The sequence below is a fragment of the Pollicipes pollicipes genome, unplaced genomic scaffold (assembly GCF_011947565.3).
Source record: "Pollicipes pollicipes isolate AB1234 unplaced genomic scaffold, Ppol_2.1 Scaffold_4740;HRSCAF=5597_pilon_pilon_pilon, whole genome shotgun sequence".
NCBI lineage: Eukaryota > Metazoa > Arthropoda > Thecostraca > Pollicipedomorpha > Pollicipedidae > Pollicipes > Pollicipes pollicipes.
The window spans coordinates 42,379,146-42,389,891 of NW_023596545.1; the positions used below are offsets into that span (position 1 = coordinate 42,379,146).

Here is a 10,746-nt window from a genome sequence, read left to right on the forward strand (position 1 = left end):
TGGTCCAAATCTGCGGGCTGGTGTTTTGGTGGGCCATTTACCACCACCGCCACAGACGCAGTGCTTGTTCAGTGCGCGCTCCCCGGTTCAAGTGGCGAACTGAGCGCTGTGAGGCCTGAGCTACCCCCGGGTGTTACCGCAGCACGTCATCTCCCTCTCCCGCCCGCAGTCCGTGTGACCCGCCTGCCTGTCCTAGGCGGCCGTCTGACACTCGCCCGCCTTCCGTGTCCCGGGCGGCTGCTGTGCAGCTGTTTCTGTTTGTGGAGGCTGACTGCGCTCCCCACCGCGGTGCCGTGCCGTGCCGTGACCGGGCGCTGGGGCCGCAGGCGGGCAGATCGTGGGCAAGGTCAGCGTGCTAGGCCGCTTCGAGTCGGACTACGACTGGAGCAGTGACGACGGCCGCTCGCGCAACGCCAAACAGCGCTACCACAGCCAGTTCTACACCAACGGCAGCGACTGCGACCTGACCGGTCGGCCGCGCTCGGCCGAGGTCCGGGTGAGTCATGCGATCTGACTCTGACTCCGACTCTGACGGGCTGACCGCACTCTGCCGAAGTCCGGGTGAGTCATGCGATCTGGCTCTGACTCTGACCCTGGCCGGCTGGCCGCGCTCGGCCGAGGTCCGGGTGAGCCATGTGATCTGACTCTGACTCTGACTCTGGCCGGCTGGCCACGCTCGGCCGAGGTCTGGGTGAGTTATGTGACCTAAATCTGACTTTAACTGGGCGGAAGCGCTCGGCCGAGGTCCGCGTGGGTCATACGGTCCGAGTCTGACTCTGACTGGCTGGTCGCGCTCGGCCTAGATCCGTGTGGGTCATGTGACCGGGCTGTGATCAGCAGCACAGTTGGCCCGTGACAGAACTGTAACCTGTTCGTCACCGCAGGCGTCATGCCGCGACAGCGATGCTCTATCTTGGCATTCTGTGCTGTTGTAATGGTATTGGAAAATGGCCATCCTTTGCTAGCGCATTGACGCGTCCGCTTCGCTATGGACATGACCAGTTATTGCTGAGTTGTTACGCCACGAGGGCCTGTTGCGTTGCGTGCGCAGCGGGATGTACACATGGCTTTTCGAGCACATGTGTGGGGAGGCACTGGCATGTCCGTTTCCAGAGGGTGTGTGGAGAGGTAAGGGTATCGCGTTCCGGCAGTACGTGTGTGAGGAGGAGGCCGCGGACGCGGTGGTGCGCGTCGACGAGCCGGAGACGTGCCGGTACGTGCTGACGGTGCAGACGGCGCGTACGTGCGGCCACCGGACGCTGGCGCCGCCGCCGGCCAGCCGGCCGCACGCCGTCAGCTGCCGGCCGGCGCTGTCGGCCGACCAGCTGCAGCGACTGGGGGCGGCTCGGCTGCGGCGCACCCGCCGCCGCGCCGAGCGGCTGGCGCGCTGGGTCGGCCGCCGGCCTGACCAGCAGCCCGAGCAGCTGGACCTGACGCAGAGTGAGCGCCGCGGCCGGGCCGCGACCCTGGAGCGCACAGAGGCTGCCTCCTGACGCGGACTGGGGTCGGCATGGGCCTCCAAAGCCAGGGCTTCCCGTTTCGCTGACGAACGGAAAGCTCTGGAGCACGCGTGGTTTCGCGCGCTCGTACTTCCTGCCATGAAGCGCAACGGTTCTGTGAAGCTTGGGGGGGGGGGGGCATTTTTACCGCTTCGGTGTTGGTACATTGCTGCCTTATGTGGGATGCTTGCGTTCAGTATCAGCCAGACACTCATAAAACACGCTATTTTTGTCTAAAGTAAACGGCAGAATGCTGACTGAATCAGATTCAGTCGAAATCCAGGGACGCCATGTGGGTGCTCCCAATCATGGCATAGTGTTACGGTAGTGCTAGCTTTCCATTCGATGTGTAGTCGTGTCCGGATCACAAGCAAAGTGCATGGGCCATTCAGTCAAGTACCTCTTCGAAGGCGTCTCATCGCAGACGAAAAAGCTGGGAGACATCCTGGACGATGTGATACACGGCTACATCAACATCGTGTCTGAGTTTGACACAGGTGAGTCACGAGAGACACTACTGCGTATTGACCGGGTACCAGTCGGGTGGCTCGAGACCAGCTGCTCACGAGCCGCTGTGACGTCACCTGTCCGCCTGGATGTCAGCAGCGTGTCCCCGGCCCGTCGGCTGACGGGGGGAGGGCCGGCCGTTACGTCACTCAGCATGCTGGCACAGCATCAGGACCCCACAGGGATTGTTTGTGGTCGTAGGTTGCGTGACTGACATCCTGTATGGGTCATAAATCAGTATTTTGTGCATGGTTTGTTGACAAGCCTGTGGCCAGTTGTTGGCTGGCACAGCACAAGCCGATATTTTGCTCTCCGTCGTGCTCTCAAATGGGCATGACATTGTGATATGCATTATGCAAATTCGGAGACACTGAGTGTCTAGTGTGCGCCCGTACCGCGTGACACCACCGTGACTCCGTTACCCGATCATGCCTTTCAGACGGCGTCTTTGGTGTGGACCGGCTGCACCAGCTGCAGAACCGCCACCGGATGGCCACAGAGGAGCAGCTGAAGAGGAACGCCAGAATCATGGTATGTCCGGCCAGGCCGGTCCGCCGACCCTGGTGAACCCCCTCCCCTTCCGCTGGAGACCTTTCCATCGACCAGCGCGGACTTCCTCTCGTGATAAATGTGGATATTCTCCGCCGCCGCTGAGATTCCTGCCGTCGACCGCTGTGACTCCTGCCGTCGACCGCTTTGACTCCTGCCGTCGACCGCTGTGATTCCTGCCGTCGACCGCTGTGATTCCTCCCGCCGACCGCCGTGATTCCTCCCGTCGACCGCCGTGATTCCTCCCGCCGACCGCCGTGATTCCTGCCGCCGACCGCTGAGGTTCCCGCCGTCGACCGCTGTGATTCCTGCCGCCGACCGCCGTGATTCCTGCCGTCGACCGCTGAGGTTCCCGCCGTCGACCGCTGTGATTCCTGCCGCCGACCGCCGTGATTCCTGCCGTCGACCGCTGAGGTTCCCGCCGTCGACCGCTGTGACTCCTGCCGTCGACCGCTGTGATTCCTCCCGCCGACCGCCGTGATTCCCGCCGGCTACCGCTGTGGCTCCCGCCGGCTACCGGGGAATGGCAGTAATCCCGATGTGACCCCGATTGTCCGGCTGTTGCTGGGTGTGGTGCGCGAAAGGAGTCAACTTGTGCGTTAATACTAATTGCATGCAATTTTCACGAAAGATGATGATTGTTCCATGACCCTGGCTTGCTCATTAAGCAGCTAATGTTCACATTTCCGCCGTCTCGTTGCGGTGACTTCTGCAAGCCGCTGTCACTCCATGGGCGCTATAAGCCCGCGTGGTCGAAGTGCTGGAAGGCACCAGGTGCCACTGCATTTCCGTCGCCTTGCCCTTGGCAGGAGCTGTTCAGCGAAGCCGAACAAGGCCACCGCTCTCAGGAGATTGTCACCGAGCTGCTACAGTACACGAACACGCTCACCTCTTTCTCGGAGGTATGCCGAGTGGGGGTCGATCCCAGTTCCGTCGGACACTCAAGTCTGACTGACATTGAATGATTGATAAACCTGGGAAGCGTTTGTATCCCGTCCTATCTGGTTTTTTATTACATGTTCGTTCAGCGTTCAGACAGCGGTCCCACGCTCTTACCACTGGCAGCTCGTGCTGACCGCTGGCTCGGTAGTCGACGACAGCGTGTTCCTGCGGCGCGTGGCGCGGCCGTCGGTGACGCGACCCGCGCGTGAGCACCCCCGCTGTCGGCCAGGTTTCGGTGGCGGTGACCGAGGAGTCGCGCCGTCTGCAGCAGCTGATGCGTGCCGAGCCGTCGCTCATCTCGGACGCCACCGTGCAGCAGCTGGCCAGCACCGTCGCCGACCTGACCGCGCTCTCCAGCCAGCTGCAGAGTTTCTTCACTGAGACAGAGGTGACCTGCCGAGGCAGGGGCTGACAAGCTGGGGTAGGGGTGACACGCTGGGGCAGGGGTGACACACTGATGGAGGGCTAACATGCTGAGGACATGGCTGACACACTGATGGAGGGCTGACACGCTGGGGACAGGGCTGACACACTGATGGAGGGCTGACATACTGGGGACAGGGCTGACACACTGATGGAGGGCTGACACGCTGGGGACAGGGCTGACACACTGATGGAGGGCTGACACGCTGGGGACAGGGCTGACACACTAGTGCAGGGCTGACACGTTGGGCAGAGCTTGAGACAGGGCTGACACACTTGGGACAGGTGTGACACACTGGGGACAGGGGTGACACGCTAGGTACAAGGATAACACGCTGTGGACAGGGTGACGCACTGGGGACAAGGAAGACACGTGGGGTACAGGGATGACACGCTAGGGACAAAGAGACGCCATGGGGCAGGGGTGACGCTCTGCGTCAGAGGCGACTCATTTGAACGAAGGTGACGCTCTAAGGGCAATGCTCTCATGACAGGTGACGCTCCGGAGACGGAGGTGACGCTCCGGAGACGGAGATGACGCCCCTGGGACGGAGGTAACGCTCCGGGGACAGAGGTGACGCTCCGGAGAAGGAGATGACGCCCCTGGGACGGAGGTGACGCTCTGGTGTGAAATGCCGCTCTGAGGGCAAAACTAATGCTCCCACTCTTCAGACAAAATTGACGTGGGGACGGAGCGGTCTGGGACAGAGGTGATGCTGTGGGGACGGAGATGACACTTTCGGGACAGCGGCGACGCTCCATAGACAGATTTGACGCTCTGACGACAGAGGTGACGCCCTGGGCACGGAAGTGACGCTCCAGCGCGGTGCCGGGAGAGGCGCCGTCCTCGGGACGGGCGTTCCAGCCTCGAGGCGATCACCGCACTCCGGGACGAACGCCGACTTCAGAGCCGACAGTGACCTGTGTGGTGAGGCCGGTGAAGTCCCGCCTGCTCCCGTGGACCTTACTCGACTCCGCTGTCATGACCTGTGCGGTGACCTGTCGTTCGGCGCCGGCTGTCTGGCAGGCGATGCGGGACGGCTTGCTGGCTGTGACGCAGGCTGAGGAGCCCGCCGCGCCGGAGGAGCCCGCCGCCGCCGAGGAGGCAGGTACGCGTGGCGATCGGCGGCGCTGTCATCTCCGCTCCCACCTCCACGCCGGCCTGCCGGCCGTCGTTAGTTTCCGGTGCTCCGGACTTGCGGAGCCGGCCGTCGTTAGTTTCCGGTGTTCCGGACGCACGGAGCCAGCCACCTGGCTACCTGACCCAGATGCCACCGACCGGTGAAGGGAGCTTCAGAAGCCGGGGCAGTCGAGGCTGTTACGGGAAATCTGACCGAGCCAGGGCGCTGTGCGTAACGTCTCACATGTCGTAATGGATACTAGTATGTGCGGAGGCCTATTTCCCTTACGCCCGTGTAACCATCGCGAATGCCGTTATGGCTCGGAAGTGCTTGGGCATGTTAGTGTTCTGTAGGGAAGGCCTGCGTTCGACCGTGCTCGTGCTTACAAGGGACGCGCCTCCGCCTGATGGCGTGGAGGCCTCCACTGGGAGGGTCTGGTCCTGGCAGCAGCCAGTCGAGTGCCGCCGAGTGTCACGGGCGGGGTCACTGGGGGCTCAGCCCTCCTCATGCTGGCCTTGTTGGTTTTCCCAGAGTCCTCCGTCCGGGACTCCCCGACGGACGACACTGCGGAGGAGAGTGGGGACGAGGAAGACGAGGATGATGCGCCCGGCGAGGCGCGAGAGGTGAGCAGCCGGCGCAGGCCTCCAGGGCTCGGAGGCCGGGCTGTCAGCTCGACGCTGGAATCGAGCGTCTCTCCAATTTGGAGTTAAAGTGTGCTTACTCCTTGTGGACACATCCCAAACTACCGACATGTATGCATGACACATCGAGAATGCCGCCATTTTGTGCCTTCCGCAAGTTGAACTCGGTCTTTCCTGGAGCCGGATCTCGATACACGAGTTTGAATCATAGCAGCCTTCTCGGCGTGCTGTGGCGCGCACCACTCTCCGCGCCTCCCCCTCTCGGTCTCAGAGGCACGTTATGGTCGGGGTGAGCGTGCGTGTCACGTGTGCTCGCAGGGTCGGGTGAAGTTCACCACGGTCGACTCGCTCCGGCTGGACAAGATGGTCCAAGTGAGCGAGATCGACCGCGAGCAGCGCGCGCGCGTCGAGAAGGCCGTGCGCCAGAAGCTGGGCCGTGTCGGCCTCGACGGCCACGGTGAGCCTCCGCCCCAGGGGCGGCCGAGCTGGCTCGGCGGTCGGCGGCGCCAGCGGGTGCGGGCGTCGCGCGCGCGTCGCGGGAGGGGCAGAGCGGGCGCGGACGTTTGGTGTAACTGAGGCGAGGGGTGTCTTGCAGATATTCCGAGGCGTTTGGTTCGGGCTATAGATGTATGTCTCTGGCGGCCGTGGGAAACCCTGTTCTCTGATAGTCACTGCTACTGTTGTTTTCCAGGTCCTGAGATCAAGGTGCGCTTTCTGAAGTATCCAGACGTGAACAATTTGCAGAAAGAACACACGCTGACGGATGAAGAGGTTTCGGCGTTTGAGAACGCCCTAGTCACGATCATAGTGAGTATACTGCTATGAGCAGTGAATGCGTCCATTGCAGGGCAGGCACGCTGTTGTCATGATGTATACCGAGTACTGGCTGACAGCAAATATGCGCATACGCTGACGCTTCTGTGTCGAGTGCGTTGTGTATGGAGCTGTCGTGCATGCCACTATCTTCGGCGACGATAGAGAAGGTGGCAATAGTTGCCCTGTTGTTGTCTTCAGTTGACAGCCCGAGCCCCCGTGCGGTGCGACACAAGCGTAATCACCCGCACCTCAGAACTCGTGCCGTCACAGGCTGGTCGCGGCCGCGTGGCCGGGACTAGCACTGCCCTGCTGCGGTGGTTGTCTTGGTCCGGTGTGAAACATCGGTGCCGGCATTAGCGTGATGCCGGCTCGGACTGACTGACAGGGAAACGCGTCCAAAGAGGGACGGATCACGAAGAGCGAGAAACACTTCGTTGGCAGGCTGCGCAGTATATATTCTATCGCGATATTGTTTGTTGTGTTGGATTAGAGCCGCTTCGACCAGAAATGATCATTTTAGAGCTATGGGATGAAGGAAAATGGTTAACGGTGGGGCAGACTTGCAAGCGCCTGGGAGCCTGCCGAGCTTTAACCCGCGCATGCGCGCTGGGTACCCGCTCGGGGTCTCCCTTCCCACGGGGCCTCCCGGTCCACCCGTGGTTGACGCATGCAGCCCGCCCCGGACGAGCTAGGCGTCGCTAGGACGCAGGATAAAGCAAGATACGGGATAAGAGGGACGGATCTCGCTATATGATTTCTATCGCAGCTATATCATCTCATCGCAGCAACAATCTGCCTCGTTATGATTGACAATACGTCATGAGCCGCCAAAACAATAGCTACATTAGCCATCGCTTATTCATAGATAAATTGCCCATACTATTGCCAAACATAAAAACAATTAACTAACCTCTCGACACACTCACGGTTCTCACCAGACACCACAACACTCATTGGCGCCACCTATCGGTGACCTCACTCGTTTGGGTGTTGACCTCGCACCACTACAGAGCTACCGCCACATCACATCCGACTGCGTACGGTTGCGGCGTTGTTGTCTCGCCGCGGTCTGAAGTCGGGGCTTCACTCGCCAGCTTCCAGCCCGAGTAGCGTGTGAGCCCATCACTGTGGCCTCGGGTGAGACACGAGCTGAGTGGAGCGCTGCCGTGTCGATGGCGAAAGGTACGCTTCGTCCCCACTGCTGAGCCGGGGACACCCGCGTCATCGCTTACCATTCGACGCCGCTTAAGTGTGTGTGTGTGTGTGTGTGTGGCTTGGCTAGGAGGCTGCTCTCCGACTCGTGTGGACTTTGCAGACGTCTCAGGCCTCCGGCCGCTGAGATGGGCACGCCTGTTTCAGATGGGTGGGCAGGAGGCGCTGCTGGAGCACGACAAAAACCGACAGCTGGCCAGGAACTACGAGTACAGCTTCGAGGAGGCTGTGCGGGATCTGGACGAGTCGCCGCTGGACGAGGAGGACGAGCCGGCATCCGCCGCTAACGACGACGAGTCTCTCTTCACGCTGGTGTAGCCGGGAGTGCCCTGGATCTGTGCTTCGGCTCCCTCCGAGACCCTGGCCCTGCACCTGGTGCGGGAGGGGAGGAGTGCGTGTTCCCATCGCTGGCGTGGGACAGGCGCCCGGTCGGCGTCTCGCGCGTCTGCAGTCTGGACCTCACGCGGTGCTCCGCAAAGACCGCACACCTCGCGCCAAACCAAAGACAGGACTGCCTCTCCGCCTCGGAGCCCCGCCGAGCGAACGCGCGCTCAGGGGGCGGCGTTGCACCGAGCCGCCGCGCTAGAGTGGTGAGCGTGGGTTCTCCTGTTGCGGGGAGTGCGCGCCGACGCTCGCTGCCTTCGCTGCGTGGGCCGACGGAACAGGCTCGGCGATCGGCCGGACCACGCGGTTCCGGCCGGCACTGAGACGAATAGGTCACCTGACGCGGCGCTGGCCGCCCCAGCACCGTGTCATATACTGGCGATGCTCGCCTTGGCGCGCGCTTTTGAGCGCAGTGGCGCGGACACATTCAGTAGATCTTCCTTCGGTAGCATGAAAACGCTGGGTTTTTGGAAACGACGGTCCTAGCCGTATTTCTGAGAACGTGTTTGGGCGCGCTGTGGGATCCCCTGCTCACCTCCTGCAAAGGATTTGTGTGTGGTGTGAGGTCTAGCCGACGCCGGGTCGACGAGCGACGTGGCATTGACCGACTGACCTAATCTATGTTTTGTGTCTGGGCATTTTGTCTTTCATTGGTGTGACGCCCTGGGCAACGCATTTTTTATTATGTGAGTTGTGTGCAGCTTGTGGGCCTTGCAGTTGGCTACATGTGGGTCGTTTTGAAACGTTTTGCAAGGAATGGGTGTTATTGGTTAATACACATCGCGGCCGTAATTCAAACAAGCTTTCAAGAATCCTATAAACGCCGAGCAGAATTAATGAATGGGATGCGGGCAGCGTTGAGTAGTGGGCATCGCGACTAATGTATACACTCCGAAGTCTTACACGCTAAGGAAGATTTGTCAACATGTCAAGGGTATGTTGCCAACGACATGTGGGCCCGTTTTTCGCCGCCCCCATGTGCCACGTCCAGCGGGGTCCGATCATGCGGTGCTCGTCAGCCCAGGATCGGTCATAGTACTCGCCGTCCTGCTGGCCAGCATGCTACGCCAGTCCTACCTTCTATTTCAGATCAGTCATCATCGGGCTTGACATTGTCCTCGTGCCACATATATATATGGCTCTCTCGCAATCTCGGGTTAATATTCAAGGCCGGCCATCGTCTCGGATGTGTCAGCAGGAGGCTTTGCAAGTCATTGCTGATTACTGTAATACTGAAAAATCGGGAAGCTGCAACATAAACCGCAACCGCCATCCACTCGCAAGCACATTTCCATGCCTTGGCACAACGCACATAGCTACGGTGGATGTCCACAAGCGTCGCAGATACCACCCGCAGCGGAACAGACCAGGTCGGATAATAGCTCGATATCAAAGCTACGCGGCTTCGGTGCGCCTTGTCTTCTGGCATGTTTCTGTCACCCGTCACTGACGCTAACAACGGCTGGGTGGCGAGAACGTGACGACCTCACACCGCCAGGCGAGCTGTAAACTCGCCGCGAATAGTCGGCGCCGCGTCCATGCCAAAGGTCCCTCGGACGCCCGATCTTCGACCCTGCGCCGGCACAGCGCGAGACGGAGGCGGACGCCGTCGGGACGTGTCCTGTTTGGCTGGACTTTGTCCCCGCTCCCCTCCCACCAGACAGGGCGGCAGACCTCTCGCAAGCGTGCCCCTGGACTGCTGAGTCATCCCCAAGCCGGGTCAGATCCATTAGCGAAGCACGTGCATCGCTGCCACGAGCGCGCCCTGCAAGCACGCAGAGATCGGTCCACTTTACACGCGACAGGGACCGGCAGCGGGATCCTCCGAACGCGATGCAGTTTTGGCAGCGGTAGTCGGAACTCCTGAACTGATAGGACACTAAACCTCAGCCAAGACGCACATATTTTCAAGCGCGACGATAAGTGATCTGGAATAGAAAGTGGGGCTGGCGTAGGATGCTGGCCGTTGTCAACACGTCAACGACATGCTGACAAATCTTCCTTAGCATATAGGACCTCAGAGTGGATCATAATCAGAGATCGTGTGAGGTCACACCTGGTCACAATCAGAGGTCATGTGAGGTCACATCTGATTATAATCAGAGGTCAAGTGATGTCACCTTAACAGAGGTCATGTGATGTTACATATGTAATGAGAAGTCATGTGGGATCACCTGATCAGAGATCATGTGTGGTCATGAGGTCACACCTGATTTTCGTGCACATAGTATGTACCAGACAATCCGAAAATTAGGTCCGATGAAGTGATAAATGCATATACGTGTAAACGCAACGTATGGAACGTGTACGTGTAAAATGCGCGTAAAATACGCGGAAAATATTTGTACACGCAGGAGAATTAAAGCAAACAGGCACCATGTATAACGTATCATTCATAAACGCATGCGATTGCAAGCAACGACTTCGGGTGAGTAGGCATTGCGCACCATACATTACTTACACATGCAAACGATTTCAATTAAACAGGCATCGCACGTCACACCACTCATACATGTAAGCGATTTTAAGCCAGCATGCATCGCACATCAAGGCACTAATCACATACGCATAATGGGGCATGATGAGCCATGTACGTTAAGGTCTGGTGGCCGATTTCTTATTAGAATAGATCCCCTTATTTTCCTGTCTGGA

At 59.7% G+C, this 10,746-nt stretch overlaps 1 protein-coding gene across 1 annotated transcript; it reads left to right on the plus strand.

Annotated features, from left to right (window-relative positions):
- The first annotated feature begins 1,371 nt into the window (after nucleotides 1–1,371).
- Nucleotides 1,372–8,886, plus strand: LOC119099453 (uncharacterized). Its single transcript, XM_037222606.1, has 10 exons — nucleotides 1,372–1,440; nucleotides 1,892–1,996; nucleotides 2,446–2,537; nucleotides 3,365–3,457; nucleotides 3,727–3,885; nucleotides 4,948–5,029; nucleotides 5,573–5,664; nucleotides 6,001–6,139; nucleotides 6,374–6,489; nucleotides 7,858–8,886. Exons 3-10 carry the CDS (start codon nucleotides 2,496–2,498, stop codon nucleotides 8,026–8,028), a joined length of 894 nt encoding a protein of 297 aa, XP_037078501.1. The 5' UTR covers nucleotides 1,372–1,440; nucleotides 1,892–1,996; nucleotides 2,446–2,495; the 3' UTR covers nucleotides 8,029–8,886.
- The last annotated feature ends 1,860 nt before the right edge of the window (nucleotides 8,887–10,746 follow it).